General features: G+C 39.5%; 5 protein-coding genes across 5 annotated transcripts; 3 read left to right on the top strand and 2 right to left on the bottom strand.

Moving 5' to 3' along the window:
- Positions 1 to 2,162: 2,162 nt before the first annotated feature.
- On the top strand, positions 2,163 to 4,112 carry PKNH_1458400 (sphingomyelin phosphodiesterase, putative; the record flags this gene model as incomplete). Its single annotated transcript, XM_039113685.1, has 1 exon — positions 2,163 to 4,112. One exon carries the CDS (start codon positions 2,163 to 2,165, stop codon positions 4,110 to 4,112), a length of 1,950 nt encoding a protein of 649 aa, XP_038970053.1.
- An 843-nt stretch (positions 4,113 to 4,955) lies between these two features.
- On the bottom strand, positions 4,956 to 9,793 carry PKNH_1458300 (conserved Plasmodium protein, unknown function; the record flags this gene model as incomplete). Its single annotated transcript, XM_002262436.2, has 2 exons — positions 4,956 to 5,058; positions 5,169 to 9,793. The coding sequence occupies 2 exons, from the start codon at positions 9,791 to 9,793 to the stop codon at positions 4,956 to 4,958; spliced, it is 4,728 nt and encodes a 1,575-aa protein (XP_002262472.2).
- Positions 9,794 to 11,066: 1,273 nt separating this feature from the next.
- PKNH_1458200 (conserved protein, unknown function) lies at positions 11,067 to 12,543 on the top strand (the record flags this gene model as incomplete). The annotated part of the gene is made up of 5 exons (XM_002262435.2): positions 11,067 to 11,394; positions 11,541 to 11,684; positions 11,870 to 12,040; positions 12,221 to 12,339; positions 12,493 to 12,543. The coding sequence occupies 5 exons, from the start codon at positions 11,067 to 11,069 to the stop codon at positions 12,541 to 12,543; spliced, it is 813 nt and encodes a 270-aa protein (XP_002262471.2).
- A 277-nt stretch (positions 12,544 to 12,820) lies between these two features.
- PKNH_1458100 (pre-mRNA-splicing factor CWC22, putative) lies at positions 12,821 to 15,979 on the bottom strand (the record flags this gene model as incomplete). The annotated part of the gene is made up of 1 exon (XM_002262434.1): positions 12,821 to 15,979. The coding sequence occupies one exon, from the start codon at positions 15,977 to 15,979 to the stop codon at positions 12,821 to 12,823; it is 3,159 nt and encodes a 1,052-aa protein (XP_002262470.1).
- Positions 15,980 to 17,418: 1,439 nt separating this feature from the next.
- On the top strand, positions 17,419 to 19,354 carry PKNH_1458000 (conserved Plasmodium protein, unknown function; the record flags this gene model as incomplete). The annotated part of the gene is made up of 2 exons (XM_002262433.1): positions 17,419 to 17,518; positions 17,805 to 19,354. The coding sequence occupies 2 exons, from the start codon at positions 17,419 to 17,421 to the stop codon at positions 19,352 to 19,354; spliced, it is 1,650 nt and encodes a 549-aa protein (XP_002262469.1).
- Positions 19,355 to 20,140: the final 786 nt, after the last annotated feature.

Genomic DNA, 20,140 nt, shown 5'->3' with positions numbered 1-20,140 from the left:
CCAGTTACATGCACCGTGGACATTTTGGCATAAAATCACGCATGTGTTTATTATGTAGATGGGGAAAAGGGAGAAAGAAGAAAATGGACAAACAGTCTTAATAATTCCTGCTTAAAACTGCGTGTATTGGTAAAATTGTCATTCCATCCGTCTTTTCTTTTACATTATGTTTCCTTCATTTTATTGTGTGTTTTTTTTCTTTTTTTTTTTTTTTTTTTTTTTTGACGGTGAAAAAAACCTGCCTGACATGGCTTAGCCGGAAGAAGCTCTATGTGAAACACACATTAGTACCTTCAGCAGTTATAAATATACAATAACCTCGAATGGCGAAAACTCGTCGAAAAATCTCACTTTGCAAATGTGCAAAGAAAACGAATTCATCATTACAACACATTTTTATCCTTAAATAACGCGAAATGTAAAGTATTAATTGGGGAGAGAAAAAAGAAAAAAAAAAAAAAAAAAAACTTCGCCTTTTTTTTCCAACAATTTTTTTTTTTTTTTATGTCATTTTTTCGACAGAGGCAAGAAAAACGGGCATAAATTTCACATAAAAAAAAAAAAAAAAAAAAAAAAGGAACCCTTCTATAAATCGCATAGTGAGAAATTACACCATTTAAGCAATGTTATCCAGGCACTGTTTTTTTTTTTTTTTTTTTTTTTGTTGTTGTTTTCCGAAGAGTATAATTTAAAAGGGCCATCATTTTTAAGCACCACGGGGGGAGCTTCTTCCATGTAGAAAAAAATGTACAGAAAATATAAAAAGGAAAAAAAAAAGGAAGAAGAAAAAGGCAGAAAAAAAATAAAATTTTTTCTCTTTATTACATTTGCTAATTCCTCCGTGATGTGCACATACAAATGCTAGTATATACATATAGCCCATATTATACATGTGCTAAGGCGCGTTGCATTTGCGCGTGACCGTTGTGTCTAAGCAGCTCATAGGCACTGGGATCGGCAGTTAAGCATAACGTTAAGGTTAGTGGTCATTGGCAATGTCAGTGCCTACGTACTTTATGCTGTGCCCAGTGATGTGATTACGCACCGGCAGTAAGCAGATAAAAAAATTAGGCGAAGGCAATTTACATCTGTCTATCCACCTCCATCTCTCTTTGTGAATAAAACAGTTAAATGTATATCCGCAAAAGCGTAAATGTAATATATATATATATATATATATATATATATATATATATATATATATATATATATATATATATATATATGTAGTACCCCCTACACATGTACATATTCACGCATGTAATTTTTTTGTTTTGTTCTTTTTGTGCGCTTTTACCTCTTTCTATTTTTATGTAGAAAAAGGGAAGAGTAAAGTAACATCGGCTAAATTGCGATGAATTTTTTCTTAAATGAAAATTACACAAACTTGTTAAAGCAAGGATGATCCACTCGGAAAAAAAAGGAATAAAGAAAAAATAAAATCGAATCATATCAAATCAAATGTAGTAGAAAGAGCTACAGTCAAAATAAGCCAAGTCAAGTGAACCTGTTTTGTTCATATTTGCACGGCGCAGTAAACAACTTCTACATGCCGCGTAAAACCCGTGGTCAGTGGAATTAGCTAAGTCAGAGTTAAGAAAGGAGTGCCCTCCTGAGAGGATTTTTTTTTTTTTTTTTTTTTTTTTCTTTTTCTGTGCGCTCGAAAGGTATAAAATTAAGCAAGGCGTAAAGTGAAGAATATTTATATCTCATACAACGGTTCGTAAGATAGGAAATGTAATGAGAGAAACACATAACAAAATAGAAGGGGAAGCCGAACGAGCCAAGTTGAAGGAAACGTAACTGTTCTTCATTATAGATAGAGTAGATACGGCACAACGCCGTTGGTAAATGTCGATCATCGGCACATGTCTCACTTTCTCAGTACATATGACACAGGAGGCATATGGTAAGAAGTAGGAAGCGCCTACGAGAAGAGAAATGATCCACGGGGATTGTACACATTAGAGTGATATACAATTTGGCAGTAGTGAAGACTTTAACAATCGTTCCGCGGCAAAGACCGCCCATTCGGTTGTTCTAGCGTATTCTTTTATGTGTACAGGCCCATCTACCTACCGGTACATGTACACAGCCCGAAGCTTCCGCAACGAATGAACAGACAAAAAAAAAAAAAAAAAAAAAAAAAAAAAAAAAAAAAAATGGATAACTTAAACGCCCTTACAGATACAATATTAACTATTATGTCTTACAATGTTCAAATGCTATCCGTTCCTTTAAGCAACCAGTTAAATTTATCGACCAGACAAGATGCTGTAATTGACTACATATGCTCTCTGGACGATCTGCTCAACCTAGATATACTTGTTCTAAATGAAGTGTTTACGAGGAACTTTCATGACAAGCTTACCAAGGGGAATATTAAGGATAGATTTCCCTACCATACTAATGTGCTTGGCACGAAGAGTGAAGACTTTGGGAAATGCAGCAATTCTATCGTGCACGTAGGGAAAGACGAAAGGGTGGGGACCAGTACCAAGAGGAAGACTACAAAGAAGAAGGCAGGCGGAGGGAAGGCCCCTACCATGAATGACCTGAATAGGAAAATCGTCAGCACGAAGAAAATGCTTCCCGAAGGATCACTGCCCAAAGTAACCACATTAGGAGGAGCTACTACAAGAGAAGCCACGCCCAGCGGAGAAGAAGAAGCTTCGTCCCTTAACTCAAGTGATACAAACAATAACGACCAAGAGGAAGCGGGGGAGACTCTAAACCTGGACTCCAGTGATAATAACAATAGGAGCGAGGGGGAGTGCATTCTATCGTTTAACTGCGGCCTTGAGAGGGCAAGCAAAATAAAGGGGAAACCAAGTAATCACAATTATAAGGCGGTGCCAAATAAAAACGAAAGGCGCAATGGGGCGGATGGCTCCAACAAAAGGGAGAGTACCAGTAGCGACAAAGAAGCACAGTGCAGTGAAACAGACGATGGAATAACCATCCGGGAGGAAAGGAAGAATCTGTACATGAATAGCAGGGGGGTCGCTGGCGAAGAAAAAATGAAGGACAAGTCGTGGAGTCTGCATAGAAACCAGTTGAAGGGAGAATGGACTAATAAGGATGGAAGTTCCAAATCCGTGAAGGAAGCTTCCGCTAGCGCCGAGGGGATGAGCAAGGAGGATGTACTTGGGGAGGACCCACATGCAAATGTAGATGGGTCTACTAAGGAGAGAAGGAGTAAGAGGAACACAGCCGTCACAGAGAAGAGCAATGGCGATGGTAAGGTGAGCACACAGAGTTATAACAACAAGGAGAGGAACCCTCATAGACGCGAGATACGTATCCCGAGCGAAGCCAAAACGAGCATCCCTAACAGTGTGAGCAGTGAAGAAAATTTGAACGAGAAAAAGTGGGAAGGAAAGAAAAAAAAAAAAAATAAAATAAATAAGCAAAATATAACCATATTCGATTCTATATCAGGCAAATCAAAATTTTATCAATTGCTAAACGGAGGTGTAATCATTTTGTCCAAGCATCCCTTCATCCACAAGCATGCCTTGTTATATAAAAACAGTAGATTTCCTGACATGTTCTGTACAAAGGGTGCCATTTATGTGAAGCTTTATGTTAATAACAAACCAGTGAATGTGATAGCGACCCACTTGCAAGCAGGAGATTCAAGAGGACAGCAGAATTGCAGATGGAAACAGTTGAGTGAATTGAGCAACTGGGTATATAATGGGACACCCAGTTTACATATAAAAAGGAATGAGCCCCTTTTTTTTGTTGGTGATTTTAATATTAGGTATGACATAGATAAATTATTTTTTGATAAAGTACTGTCGAGTGATTGCTTAAACAGCTACGTGACAAAAAAGGCACTTGAGACGACCTACGATTCTTACCTGAACGACTACTGCATGCATATGGAGCGTGATTACTCTTTTAATTATAAATATACTTTAGACTACATATTGGTAAATAACGACTCCTATGTGAAGACTCTCGTGCCACAGACAGCCATACAGAAGGGGTACAGGCCAATTCAGATAATGAAATTTTTGCTGGGCTTTATTCCTTATAAATGTACGCATGTGCATCACCCCAGTGACCACTTCCCCATATATGCCACTTTTAAAATTATGAATTAGTGGTTGTGCGATTCAGAGCTGCACTGTCCACCCATTTACCACCACATACGCACACAGACACCTGCGTTGTCTACCACAGGTGTAGGCATCTAATCGTTTTCCTCGCATCGCAATTATATCATTTGTCTTTCGCGCGTCGTATTATACACACGCCGCACATCCCTTTTCTGTCATGCACCCACTTCATTTAATAAGAGCTTTTTCTGCTCCCATTTGATAGAAAATTTTGTTCCATGGCAACGACATGTTATTATTTGATCATTTTAGCCCCTTTTGTTTTGTTACACGCGGCACAACTCATCCCATGTTTGTCCCCATCCATTCTACTCCATTCGATTTCGTCCTTTTTTTTATGTATTTTATGAATTTCATTTATTTATTTATTTTTTTTTTTTGTCATTTCTCAATACGTACTGATTTACAACCCCTTTTAATACTTCCACCAAGCAAAACGATTTACCTTTTTTGGCTTCTCTACGAGAATAGAAACGGAGCAGCATCCGCAACTTTTTTCCTTATCGCAGAAAAAATTCGCACAAAAAATAAACTGGAGGGGTGTGTGGGGGGTACCTGTTCAACCAAATTTATCATCGCGTCTTAACAAATTTTAAAATGAAGACAAGTTGATCATACGTGGGTTAACTTTTCAGCAGGGAGGTAAGAGTTACCAATCCTGTGTAATTTTCCTCCTTTCAAAATAGTTGTTGCAAAAATGACGCAATGATTTTCGGAAAATACTTCCTAACAATGTGCCAAGGCGAAGAACGTGAAAAAAAAAAAAAAAAAAAAAAAAAGTGCACACGCAGATGGATGGCAGAAATTGTCTTTCCCCTTTTGCTACCTTCACAGATTTCCTTTTTGGTGGAAAAATTCGAGTAGCCTGATAATGTAGAGGAAGCGTAATCCTTGGTTGAATTGCGCGGGGGGCTTCATCTTCTTCGTGTTGCTGAGGGGGGGGGGGGGGGGGAAGGGAAAGATACACAGGTGATATATGCCGCAACATCTCACGGGTGCAAACGCGGCAATAGCTGGAAAAAAGCATAGAGTTTGACTCACTTGAAGAAGGCTTCGAGCAGGAATAACACACTGACGATGATGTCCGCGCGGTTAGTGGAAGACTCCATCTCGTGGTGCAGAAGTTTCTGCTTGTCCAAGTGGGGTAAACTGAGGAAGGCAATCTCGGGGATATTCTCATCGGAATTCCTTGTTTTGAAAAAATCACGGAGAGTGTTTATAAAAACATAAGACAAGTGAACAATGGCTTGGAAGCTACTTCCATTGGGGAAGACAAAACTGTTAATAAGGATATCATATGTGAGAAGGTTTTTATTTTGTAAAATATCCATTGAAGAATATTCTGGGTTATCACTCCTACTACTTTTGATAACGATTAAAAATTTTCCATAGGAAGTAAAAAATGGTACAATAAAATATGATTCATCTAGTAACGACGAAGAAAGGTGATCAACAAAGAGTTGGTGAATTTTCTTCTGTTTAATAATCCTTTGGCATGTTTCTTTTAATTTTAAAAAATCTACATGCCTCACAATTTGAACATCGCAACAGTATACACAGGGGAGTTTAGCCAAGTAGCTATTATTCAATTCGCATTGAAAAACGAATTTTTTTTTAAGTATATTTGAATAATTATTATTCAAACAAGCGATGAACATATTTACACACTCAACAGTGGGTACTGAGTTATTATATAAGCTCTGTATGTGCGACAATAATTGCTTCTTTATTTTAAATTGGCGAAAAAATAAGCTGCAATAGTGAGGAATATATTTGTCCAGTTCGATGTAGTATGAAATGTTTGCTAATTTTTCTTGCACATTTTTTTCATTGAATATTTCCTCTATCGATTGGAATAAGATGTGATAATTCTCCAGTGGGACATAGGAAATGTATTTTTTTTTTTTTTTTTTTTTTCCATTGAAATCCTTTTCGGAATCTTCACTTTGGAATGTCCTCATTAGGAAGAAGCTATTAATGACATTGTCACTTCCGCTGATCAGATTGGCACTGCCCAGGTGGTAATCGTCGAAGCGGTTTGCCCCTACACCGCTCTCCTTATTTTTTCTCACCGTTGACATATTATTTTCGTTTAAATAATTTTCGATCCCCGAATTGATAAAAACAAATTGACTCATATCTTTCAGCTCCTTTTTCAATTCTTTAATTTCTTTTACGATGGAAAATACGATCACAAGAAATATTTTATATGCCCTTCTCAACTTGTTACATTTGAATAGCGCTATTTTCTCTTCCCATTTTTTTGTGTACTTTTCTTTAAACTTTTTGTACTTTACCAGATTACTTAATTTTTTCACCTTGCTGAGGAACAGGTCTTTCTCCTCGGCGTGATTTTCCACGGTGCATTTTTTGTCGCAGCGTAGCATGTTCCTTAGGTACTCCGCGTACCACCCACCGTCCGGGTTGCCTCTGTTAGACGACTTGAGGAAATGAACGATCTGGTCGTCATCGTTATCATCGTCATCTTCATCTTCTTCCTCCTCCTCTTCTTCATCATCTTCGTGCTCATCGTTTTCATCATCATCATTGTATTCGTCTTCTTCCTCTTCGTTCTCTACATCTTCCTCTTTTTCGTCATCTTCCTCACTGTCACCATTATCGCTGTCGTCACTATCGTCGTCACTAAGAATGGAGTGGCCACCCTCTGGGGTGTTCGCATTGTCTTCCTTTTCCGATTGGCTCACTTGACCGTTCAGATTTCCATTTTGCCCCTCCTCCGTACGCTCTATTTTTTGTGGGGGCTCATCCAAGCCCTGTTCCTCCTTTTCTTCCTCCTTAGATGAAAATTTCCCCTTTGAAGAGGCTTCTCCTTCACTAGACGCGTCTTCTCCTTCCTTTGAGGGATCTTCCACCTTGTCAGATTCACAAGCACATTCCTTTTCTGCGTCATCATGCTCGCTCTTACATTCGTCCAACTTATCTGAGGAGTCTACCACCTGTTCTCCCTGTCCTGCTACAACAATCGTTCCTTCCCCCTCACCTGTTATGGTAATAAATCCGACTCCGTTCTGCGCGCTGATTTCATCCTCCCCGTTGGGGTTACTGCAATTCGACTGATCTCCTTCATTTGCACCTCCCCCGTTTTGCATCTGGCCCGCGGAAATTTCACTCTCTGCAATGTCCACTAATTTGTTATCATTCTCACCTTGGCATTTATGCACTTCACCACTCTGCTCCAGACATTGTGAAAATATTTCTGGTTTGCTCTCTTCTTCTTTAAACTTGTGAAACTCCTTTTCACCATCATCCATAGCTTTTCCTTTAATTGTATTTTCCTCCATTTCGTTACATTCGAGTGGGTCCTCTTCCTGGGAGTCGCCCCCCAGTGCCGCTTCTTCCGCTTCTTCCACTTCTTCCACTTCTTCATCATTGTGATTCTCCGTTTTGTTCACTTGATTCACTTCTGTCTGCGAAGGGAGCAATGGAATTTCTTCTGGGGAACTCTCCTCCGTCGCTCCTTCTCCATTATCACCGACACATAGTTGATGGTTATTCTCCTTTCCGTCATTCTGTTGAATGTCCCTCTCTTCCGTCATGCCAGGACAGGTCTTTGGATCCTCCTCTCGTTTGTCATCACTGAGGGGTTCTACTTCTTCCAGTTCACTATTCGCGCTCTCGCTTTTACTTTGCTCCTCTTCTGCAGATGACATGGACAGAGAAGAGCTTGCCCATCTTTGTTCTCCAGAGTGCTCGCTCGGCGATGCCACCTCGCTTGGTTCTTTAACCGTGGAGCATCCCCCTTTTAAGTGCCTGTCATCAGACTGTTGTGCCTCCCCTTCGTCAGATATGGATTCGCTACTTTCGGCTTCATCACTTTTCTCTTCATCCCTCTCTGGATGGTTTTCCCATGCACCCCCTGTGTTGCTTTCCACATGAGGAATACCCTCTTCTGGCTCCCCAATTGGAAGGAGATGATTAATTTCTGACATATCCCTTTCGTTGTCACGTTCTGTGTCATTTCCATTTATCCCGTCTGGGATCTTATCATTGAGGTTCAATTTGGGTAGTTCCCCTTCAGGAGAAATGTTCCTTTCGTCCGCAGCAGGAAGAGCAGATCCCTCTGTATGTTTGTCTGTCTGCCCATTTTTAAACAAGTTTAAAAAAAAATTCTTTATGTATCCCTTTTTCGTATGTTCATTTGAGTTAATCAGTTTGTTACTTTGTTCATTGGGGTAGTCACCCACGAATGGCATTTCCCCCTTGGGCACGGTGTCCCTCTTGGCGGGGCTGTGCGAGTTGTTTTCCTGGAAATCCTCTCCAGATGGATGACTCTCTGACATTATCGAAAGGGAGTTTTTCAAAATGTGTAGACTACCACTTCTTGAATCTTCGTATGTTCCTGCTTTAGCGTAATCACTTTGGTTGTACAGTAAAATAGTGTTTTTCCTTTCTAGGCTGCTTCTGCTTAAGTCATTGTTGCTCTGTGCGTGAAGAATTTCGGTCGGGGCATAGTCACTTAGGGAGTACTTCCCCTTGGAAGGATCACTCCTGCTATATTCACTAATCTCTGTCATATCGGAAAACAAATCTGGAATTTTACTAAACTGTTGGAATATTTTTTTATTGCATTCATTCATAGAGAGGAATAACAATTCTTCGTTCGATTTCTCCCTCTTAAGTTCCTTTAATTTATTTTTTATCTTTTCCACCTTATCTGTGTTAATTTTCCTTGTATGCATTAATTTTGTACTATTCCCACTTGGATAGCCCTGATCGAAGGAGAAGCAGTTGCACCCATTATCTACTTCATCCACGAAACAGCAGTAGCAATTTTCCACGAATGAGGCAATTTGTTCATATATTAAAATGTCTTTCTCGATAGGTCTACCTCCCTTGGTGAAGCTCCTTCCATTCCCCAAACAGTTTAAAACGTTTATTATGTCTACAAAATAATAAAAGTTTTTTAAGTTTGTAAAAAATATGGCATTGAATATAAAGAAGAATCCACACTTGTCATTTACGATGGAGGAGAAAATGTCACTCAGACTTTTGTTGTATTTTTCATTTTCCTGAAAATTGTATTTTTGTATGAGCCCATTTTTAATGCTGCCATTTTGAATTTTGTCATTTTCTGCGCCAGTTTTTTCCTCCCTTGGCACAGTTACCTTGTACACAGCAGCAACATGTGTGCCCCCCCCGGGGGGGAGTCCCATGTCCCCACTACTATCATCCGTTCTGTAAAACTGGTAAATAGACAGTAGAGATTTTAATATTTCTAAATGTTGGAACATCATTGGATGGTTTCTTCCTTCCGTCTTTTCTGTGTCTACATTGTTTTCATTCGAAATGTCAGAGAATGTCCTTTTTTTTTTTTTAACATTTTTTTGTTCATGTATGTAGCGTTGCGCATCGCCTCTCTTTCTGCTCATCTTCGTGATGGTCGTAACCTTCCCCTTCTCTTCGCGGTGGTCACCCCTCTGGATGCTCATCTTAAGCATGTTAAAACGTGCATATAGGTTATTTATTTTACTGTACAGCCAAACCTTTCCACATGTGTATTTTTCCAATTCCCCCTTTTCTTTATTTTGTGTTACTAGAATATTTGTCTCCATCGAATTGGCTTCATTTTGCCTTCTTCCTATAAAGTGGGCCTCCTCGCTTCCTCTTAATTTTTTTTTTTTTAGGGGGGGGCTTCTTCCCGCCATTTCTTTTCTTTTTTTTTTTTTTTTTTTTTTTTTTTTTTTTTTGAGCTACACACGTGGCGATTTCGCAAAGTCAGCCCAAACGGGGCCCCGCAGTTTAGCAATTAGCAGATACACTATATTGCGCTTATTCCTGTCCAGTTACATATGTGCTGTTCCTATTTGCCTCTTTGTAGCTTCGCCCTCTTCTGAACCACACGTTTGCTCCTACAGACACGTGGAATCCCGTATGATTAATGTGGAGGATTGCCAACTACCTTCAAGGGAATTTTTCTTACCGACCCGAAAGAGCAGTTTTTGTCTCGCAGTGGTCCCTCTTGCAAATCTGCGCGCAAGAAGAGGAGTGTGTCAGACGAAGGCGCGAGTGCGTAAGAGCTTAAAAACGTGTATGCTTAGCGGCACGAACAAGGGTTACAAAACTGCGCGATGACAAAGCTACACTGTGACAATGTTACAATGTGACAATGTTACAATGTGACAAGGTTACAATGTGACAAGGTTACGCTGTGAGAAAACGGCCAAGTTGCAAAATTGCAATCCTTCAAAGGGACCATTCAAGCTGATGAAACAAAATGGCACAAAACGTGTGCAGAGTGAATGTTGTCCCATTGTGCTAACATCATTAATTTTTTTTTTTCAACATTATTTTATATAATTTTATTTATTTTATTATTTTTTTTTTTATTGAATTTTTTTTTTTTTTTTTTTTTTTCTTTTGCTCTTATTCCCCCCGCGTGCTCTGCCTAAGCGTCACGTCCGCGTTGCACCACAAATGTGGCATTCTTCTTACAGCATAACACTTTTTCTTTTAGGGGATATATAAAACGAATTGATAACAAAAAGAAATTTGAGATTTCTCCGCATTCGTGATTTCCCTTGCAACTTTCTGCATTCCTCTCGGGTGGCTTCCTGTGCCTGTTCCTATATAGTGCATGCACTACAGGTGTGTACGCACATGCATGCGTGGTGCTAAGGGAGAACCCCGTGGGAAATAAGCAGGAGTGACAAATGATATTTTTGTTTTAACCGTCACCACTGTGAGGAAATATCGACAAACAAAATACAGAATAGTTTATTTTTTACATATCCGATACATACACATGTGTGCATGTCTGTAGAAACAATTTGTGAGCCCATACTTATCGCGTGAGCGTAAGAAAAAAAAAAAAAAAAAAGATGATTCCTTTGCCTAAGTGACATTGGTAAGATCCCCTCTGAATTTATAATACCCCACACAGAAACGAAAATATAGGTTCTCTTGCTATCCTCCCCCAAAATGAAGTTAAATTGTGCAGAAAAAAAAAAACTTTTAGAAAATCTCACAAATAGGATGAACAAAATAGAACAAGCTATAGGTAGCATAAAATTTTACGAAAAAGAAAGCGACACAAAAGGGCTTCGTAAAGATGGAACATCATTTGGTAGTGGCGTAAAAACCGTCGGAGGTAAAGAAGACTATCTTAATAAATCTATTGTTAGTTTTGATGACGACCATGGTGATCACCATAGTGATCATGAATGTAACGAAGCAGACGCAGAACCAAACAGAGAAGATGAAGAAGACTACAATGAAATCAAGTCCCGTTTGGAAAATGTATCGACGGGTTAGGATACCTATCCCTATGCTTACGTTTATTCTTGGGAAAATCTCATTATATTGCATGCGCATAAGGCGCGTTAATGTTATATATAAATTTTTTTTTTTTTTTTTTTTTTTTTTTTTTTTTTTTTTTTTTCTCGCCGCTCGAAGACCTCCTGGGCACGCACAAGGAAGAGATCGTAGAACTGATTAAAAAGCATGGACACAAAAACAGCGTAGCCGTCCACATTTGCACCATCAAGTTGATTCTCCATCAGATCGCAAAGGAGTTTCTCCACGACATTTATGCTCAATGTAATGCTTAAAATGGGGGACAGAAAAAAAAAAAAAAAAAAAAAAAAGGAGATAAGTGAGCATTACTTCCATGCCTCTTTTTTGTGTTATCCCCTCGGTTATTTATCCTGTGGAGAAACTTATTACGAATTGGACTCTATCTCGACAGTTTCACTTCATCCTGCTCTCGCTCCCCTCCCACTTAGACAACGACTTCTACATCTACATCCACAGCAACAACATCCTCGATGTGTACAATACCTTCGAGTACAAGCGGAACATCATTTTGTCCCATCTGGATTTCATGAAAACTTACAGTCAACAAGTTCAGAAAATTATGCAATTAAAAGAAAATATAAACAGTTATAAGATGACGGGTAAGAATGTGTACGCCTATCGACCTACCTACCTGCCTATCTGTGGTGGATATTCCTCCGGGCGAGCGCGTGTCCATCAATGCGAACCACTTCTTACCATCCTTATGATTATTTTGTTCTGTTTTGTTATATTTTTTTATTAATTTCTCTTTCTTTCTAACCCCGCTTGACTTCCCCCAGAAGCGGAGCTACACCTGGAACGGTTGCACCAAATTGAACAAAAAAATGAAGCCCTCTTTTCGCGAATTTCCGCAGTGAATGCTGCCCTGGAGAACTTGGCGTATAAATACGCCCTGATGGTAAGTGCACGGAGTGAAAATGAAAAATGAACTTTTGAAATGTGTGTTATGGTTCGATCTATGTATTGCGTAATCATCATTGTAGGTATAAAATGTGCCCCCTCAGTTTATATATCATACGACTTATATCCATGGGGATATTCCCTCACGCAGATGCAGGCGGCATCCCTAATCGTCTCAAGGCATAAGCCAAATGTATCTTAAGAGAACAAAAAATTGGTTCAGAATTTGTGAAGATGTTGTTGCGGAAGACAACTAAAAACGAGTGCTCTGCGTGTTGTTGGTGTCCCACGTGGGAGGGCAAGGACAAATTTCCCAGGGGAACCCCACCAAAGTTTTTTCGTAACTTGGGTGGTCGAAAGTGTGTAGTGCCAATTTAGAGCAGATGCGAAGCGTGTACCTACGAATGACGAAACTGTTTCAACGTACATATATATATATGTATATATATAAATGCACATCTCCTTCAATGCGCAGCAGGTTATCCCTGAAGTAACTTACGCATCGAAGTGGTGAGGGCGCCTAAGCCAATGGCTGTGAAAAAATTCACACAAAAACGTATATCCTGAGCATTGTCTGTGGGGAATAACCCACTCATGAAGGGAGAAATGGCGGGGTGATTAATTTTATGATAAAATGCCTGCATGCCTAAATTGTTAGTTAATTCTTGCAACAAAATTTTGAGGAAAATTCTAGTGGACGATGTAGTGTCTTCTTCAGACAATTTGATGTTGAGAAAAATGCTCCATGATACTGAATCAGTGTATAACAAATGAGCAAATAATTTTGCACAGTTCCTTAATTTGGCTGTCTCCAATCTATGGGCAGTATTATACGAATTTTGAAAGCACTTTTGAAAATTTTCCTGATAGATAATTTTGAGCTTACATAACCTCTCTGCCTGGAGGGCATAGAATTTTTGGAATGTCTTTTCCATGCAACAACAGTCAATAAGCATATTGCAAATTTCTATTTCGTATCCTTTTTTTATGTTCAGTTTTAGTAACTTGTGGACACATTCTTCGAAACTCAGAGAAGACATGATGGAGAGGTAAACGTTCTTCCTGAGATTGATAAGGTACTGTTCTGTCATATCTGTTATTTCCTGTTTGGCCTGGTCATCGTCCTCCTCCTCCTCATCATCGCGGCCACTTTTTCCATCACTGATATCACTGTGTTCGCGTGCCTGGGGATGGTCGTTCTCCGAATCCGTGCTGCTCTCGTCACTACCAGCACTAGCACCGTCAATTTCGTCACTTCGATCAGATTCATCCCTCTGATCACATTCGTCGCTTTGATCGCTTGCGTTCCTTCCCTTCCTTCTCCCGCCAGAGGCATCTCCGTGAAGCAACTCATTGGCAATATTTTCCCACTCGATATTCTCCTCCTCGTACTGCTCGGGGGTCACTTCCCTAAAGATATTCAACTCCTCCTGGTTCTCAAAACTCTCATCCAGAAGATCGATTTCGTGTACGATTTTCTCGTCTTCATCAATGAGATCTAAATCTTCAAGGATCGTAGGAAAATCACGAAAATAATTTTTCCTATAAGTCCACAGCTTCTCAATATCGTATTGCGTTTTTATGTTAATCTTCCCTTCTTGTATAATATCCTTTAGTCTATCGAAAATAATATCGATACCTTTTCGACATATGTTCATATATAATTCACCAACCTCTGCTAAAAAGTACGTACACACTTGTACAGAGTCATTCGTTATATTTTGCAAAAGTATAGAGCATAATTGAAGACCAACAATTTCGTGAATAACTCTCTGGTTAATCATATGTGCAATAAATTTTACGCTGTTCATACAGACAATTTTATCGTTTCTTTTGTAAGATCTTCTAAAATGGAGAATAATTCTCTGTATGGTAAGTAAGCCTATGGTTGGAAACTTCGAATTGATAATACATAACAAAGCTGCAAAAACGTGAGTAAATGCAGGAGAACTTAGCTGCGCATGGATCAGTGCACGACTGAATATACCCTTCCCTCTGATTAAATTACATTCAAATAATTCGTAACATACATCTCCTATATTATCTACATTCACCTTATTCACTATGTTATTAATTTTCTTCTTTAATTTCAACCATTCCTGCTTCTGGTAGAGTGCACTTTTCTTATTCGTTACTTCCTTCTTCAACCTCTCCAATTTAAATGGAGGAATGTACACTCCTCCTGCCTTTCCTATATCCTCAGTCGTCACGTTGGCGATTTTCTGCTTGGCGTATTCGATTAGCTCTTCGTTAATTTCGAGGTTTCCGTTCTGATCCTCCGCGTAAGGATCATACGCCTCTTCTGTTTGGTGCTGTTTCTCCTCCTCGCGAGACTTCCTACGACCCGGTTTGGTCCCTTTTTTCCGTTTCTTCCCTTCATCAGACCTGCGATCACCACTTTCGCTGCTACCACTGCTTTCGCTATTGTCGCTGCTACTAGTGCCTTTCCCCCTCCTCCTTCTCCTCCTGTTCGAGGATCCTCCGCTGCTGCTAGTCCCATCCCCGGAGTGACGACTTTCTCTCGATTTATCTGACCCCGCTGAAGCATCGCGTTTTCTTTGACGTGGTGACGAATCCTCACTTTCCCCACCTCGTACGCTTCCCAAGCTGGATGATTCCGACCGTTCATCTTTTCTTCTTTTCCCCCTCTTGGGATTCCTATCATCTTGTCTTTCCTTTCTCGCATGAGACATATGGTCCTTCCCATCCCTCTTTTTATTCCTCCCTGAGTTTTTAGTTTCGCCACGCTTGGACATTTTTCGCCCCACGTCAGTGTCCTCCGAGCTAGCGGGCTCGCTTCTCCTATTTTCTCTCTTATCGCTTCGCCCCTCATTAGGTCGAATTCTTTTCTTCACCTCCGATCTTCCGCTGGTACTAGTACTGTTACTGTTACTGTTGCTGTCGCCACTGCTGCTGCTATGATGTCGTTCCCTTTTCCTGTTTCCCTTTTTCATTTTTTTTCTCTCAAGTTCCTTTCCCTGGTTTTCATCATCCCCTGATTTGTGCTTATGCTTTGCACGCATGACCCTTTTGGCTCCTCCATCTCCATCCCTTATTAGTCTCCTTCTTTTCGCATGGGTCCAACATTCATCAGAATTCTCTGAAGAAGCGCTCTTCGATTTATTTCTCCCCTTTTTTGTGCTACAGCCTCTCCCAATACTGACCGACGTCCTTCCGCTGCTCAAACTGGGGGTGCTTGGGCTTCCCCCTTGGGACGATTTGTCCTCTGAATCAACACTACTGTATTCCTCCCCACTCTTGGAATGGTCCATTTTTTCCTTCTTCCTTCCTTCCGAAGTGGATATCTCTCTTCTTGGCGAAGATGCAACACTGCTACTGGTGTAATATTCATCCGAACTGTGTGAAGATTTTTTCCCTTGATTTATCCTTTTGCTTTTTTTGTATCCTCTACTTTTTTCATGTGATGTTGTAATTTTCCTTTCCCCTTCTTCCGATTCATAGGAGGAGTACCTACTCCTTATGGTTTTCCTTTTTGTCCTTTCCCCTTCATTTCTATCATCATCACTAGAGGCAAATGGGGACTTCCCTCTCCCTTCTTTTCCCCTCTTTCTTCTGCTATTCTGTTCCATACTACTATCACTTTTTTTTCTCCTTTTCCTGAAATCATCCTTAGCCATTTTTAGCCTGCTTCACGTAGAGTTTCGTAAGTACACTGCTTTATCTTTTAACTTTTCCTTCAAGTTTTCGTCCCCCAATTGGGATCAACAGCCTTCTCTCTTATTTTCATTACTATGGAAGGCTTTCTCTCCTCACACGGAAACGCATCGGTGAATTCAGTATACTGTCCCGGAGGACACGCAGATTCATGTTTTTTTTTTTTTTTTTTTTTCACCCCCAGGGGAAGGAAAGAAAAAAAAAAAAAACACTTCCACGCTAGTTTTGGCGGTTGGTATATAACTATAACAAATTGAAAACATACGCCTCACGCGGTGAGTGTCATATGAACGACAGATTATGGAATACTGTTCCCTACTTCCATATCAGCTAAGCAGACTGGCAAAAGGTTTTACGACTTAATATGCGCTCGAATTTTTCTTTACCCCTTTTTCAGAATATATTTCTCCCTTCCCTTTTTTACTTTTCCACTGTGCCTTAATGTTAAAAGCTCCGTTTTCAAGTACGCGGGTTTGCCTTTTTTTTTTTTTTTTTTTTTTTTTCTAAATTTTAAAATGGATATCATAGGAATTCGAATTAAAAATGTACAACTTCACTCATGGCGACGTTATTTTGAGGAGTCAGTGTGGGGACACTGGTTCGGTTGAAGGGGGAAAATAAAGTAAGGGCAGGGGAGGGCAGTGACAAAGTAAAGCAGGCCACTTCTCAGTGCAGTTCAACCTACGATGCCCTCATTTACTCACGCATCGCCAAATGGATAATCATAAAATTCCTCGCAATAACGAATTAACGACAACAGTAGGACGAACACTTGTTCGAAAAGCTGCAAGGAAAAAATGCAGTACCGCCACATTTTCCATTCCAACTTGTAAGGCAAATTATCATTTCTCCAACGTGAGCACATGTCCTATATCTAAATGTATACATTTAATTCGCTACTTCATGCAGTTACACCCACTCTTTTGAAAATTTCTCCCCTGAGGCATCACCCCGCAAAAATTAATTCTGTTCACCATGTCTGGATACAAGTGTCATATATCCTTGGTAGGTTAAATTTAAATTGGTGCTAATATAGCCAAATATTTATGGTCTTTTTTTTTTTTTTTTTTTTTTTTTTTTTTTTTTTTTTTTGGCAATGCTTTGGCTGTTTCCTTCTCCCCGTCCGGATTATACCTGTTGCACACACTGCGCAAAAAAGTAAAAATAAAATTGGACATGTAGAACGGGGAAAGTTCATTTCTCCCCGAATACTGCTCGCATAGGAGTAACATCCTTGGTTATTTTCTCAGATAAAACAATTTCGTGCTTTCCAAAAGAAAAATTCCTTCAAATGTTATACTAAAAATTCTCATCATTTTTGCCGTGAAGTACATGCAAAGTAACCAAGTCAGAAAAAAAAAAAAAAACGCAATTGTCTTAAAACCCCTTTTCAAAAGAAAAAATGAAGGCAAGTTTAAGCCCCTCCCTCAGACAGGAAATAGCCCTATGCAATAAGCAAAAGAGCAACAAGCGATGTATCCTCATTTCGCTAAACAAAAAATGTAATGAAACAGATTATGAGCGAAATGACAGAATGGTGGTGCTGAGAATGAGTGAGGATCTCAGTTGCTCTTGCACATGCATAACAGTTGTCAGGGAGAATAATACGAGCCCATCTCGGCATGGGGAGGTGCAAAATGGGTATCTACTCCATCTAGCAATGGCCATGTGTGTTTGATCAGTTCTTCGCAAATGAGCTCGTCTTAAAATGCTCTCCTCTCCACGCGAACAATCATGTTATGTCAACTTCCTTCCTCTCCCTCCCACACCCCCACCCCCCGTCATCAGTTCAATTCACATTGGAAGGGTACACAGAACAGAAGGAAAATCCGACCGACGATTTGGAAAGTATAAAAGGCCTATTAAATGACGACCTTGTTTTCATACTCTACAACGCTGCAATATTTACAGCTAAATATAAATGGATCCTTATCCTATGGTTCCCCGATAAATCAGTAGCAACCGAATTGAGAAAGCAAAAAGAATCTACTGAAAACGTTGACTGCGATAAAAAGTACAGCCAGGTGACACAGATGAATAGGTTAATTTATTGCACTTTAAAAAATAACCTCCTTCATTATGTGGAGGATGAGAGGGAAGTGGCAATGGAGGAAGTACACAATTTGGAGGAGCTGGAAAAATGCATAAAGGCCAGTCTGAACAACTGTTTAACCCCAGTTAGCACGACGCAAATATGTAAAGGGAATGTATTTCCCCATTTAAGTGTTACGAATTTTCTGCACAATTACTATTTTCTAAATGAGCAAATGAAGCAATGTTGTGAAGGCTTAAATGAGGAAGGTGATGATCTGTCTAAGCATCTCGATTTGCTCGCCAAGGAAAATAACACTTGTATCGTTTTGCTCACCATAGATGTTAACAAATACAAACTGACTAGCCGTTTTGAGAAAATAGAAACGATCGAAACATTTCTTCATCTAACAAAGGACCTACATATTCTTTATGTCCTTTACAAAACATCTGACACGTATACTTGTTTCTATCTCTGCCATAGTGATCGGTGCACCACGAGAGAAAAATTTGTTTACTCATTATTCAAACCACATTTAATCAAAATTTTGAAAAAAAAAAATATTTACATTTTTTTAAGTGTCGAAATGGGTAAGCTTAAACATCTGGTAGATTTTATCCGAGGGGACATAACAACGAAGAAGGAAATTTCTACAAAAAATGCACCTCCTGACATAACCCCCAAAAGGAAAATTAGCACAAATCATTCAGTCTTTGTTGGAAAAAAAAACTATTCTAGCCATGCACAGATCAGTGCGGCGAAGGAGTTACTTCCCATTGTGGAGAATGATTCTATTAGCAGGATGAGTAGGACGAATGATCAATCTGGAAATGGGCCAAAGCTGCATAAGAAACACTCGTTTACATCTAGAACTATTAACGTGTTTTCCCTGAAAAAGAGGGAATCCAAATCCAACAACACACAGACAGAACAACCCACTTGCGGGAAAGCAAATAAAATGCAACATGCACCACTAGGGGAAATAAAACAAACGAGTACCTCCACATCTACCAGCGAAAACATAGGACCAAAGTTAATTAAAAAATTGTCCCTATCAAAATCGTATAATTTGAAAAAAAAAACATCCATCACAAGTAACACGGAAAAGAACTTTACAGAAAGAAAGAAAAATGAACCCTCAACTATGATGGTCCAAACTAAATCTTTAACCCCCCACAAGGGATTGTCTACCTCTGTCGAGTTTAAAAAATTACCCTCCTTGTCTAAACAGAAATCACTACAACTTGACAAGAAAAAAAGCTTAACAAAAAGAGTTAAAGGGAAAAGCACTGCTTCAGAAAAGTGATAAATTTCAACGGGTTAGAGGCATTAGCACAGTTTATCCCATCCAGATGTGAGCATACATGCAGATATAGAACACGCATCCTTAATGATTGTACATCGTTGATTGGTTTTATACAGAGGGTTATATACCTGCTAGATAGGCAAATTTTTCGTACATTTTGTGTCTGTTCATATTATTACGTAGTGATTCCTCTATGATAGATTTTTTTTTTTTTTTTTTTTTTTTTTTTTCGCAGTTGCCATTGCGCATTAGTTGCTTCGGGGGTCGCCTAACAGTGTCCTATTAGAAAGGCCTACCAAGCAATGGCCTAAAAAATTTCAATTAATTTTTCCCGCCAATGGTTTGAATTTTTTCTTTCAAATGGAGAATTGTCCCTCCAGTAGGTCGGTAAATAATTTCCGTAGCCATCACCTAGTATTCCATACGCGGCATCCCTCTTTCTCTTTTTTTTTTTTTTTGCCCCTTTTGGAACACACACCCCATGAACATGAACCATGTAGGAAAAGTGAGCCCCATTTTTTTAGAAAAGGAAACATGACCCTCCGTGCAGTATAATTGTTGGGGCCCTCTACAAAGGGGATGCAATCACATTTCTACGTTCCCCTCTGTATGACGGTGAATTATGGTAATATATAATAAGAAGGGGTCTCCCACCGAGTCACCCCTGTGAGATAAGTACATCTACATGACGGAATATACTAAGGCACGTACCCACCATGTGGGTACTTAAAAAGGGGAAAAGAAAAATTCTTCGGCAGTTTTTTCCTCTTCGTTGCAAAATAGAAA

This window comes from Plasmodium knowlesi, assembly GCF_000006355.2.
Source record: "Plasmodium knowlesi strain H genome assembly, chromosome: 14".
Lineage (NCBI taxonomy): Eukaryota > Apicomplexa > Aconoidasida > Haemosporida > Plasmodiidae > Plasmodium > Plasmodium knowlesi.
The sequence above is the reverse complement of the archived record's forward strand: the minus strand, read 5'-3'. Positions and strand labels throughout refer to the sequence as shown.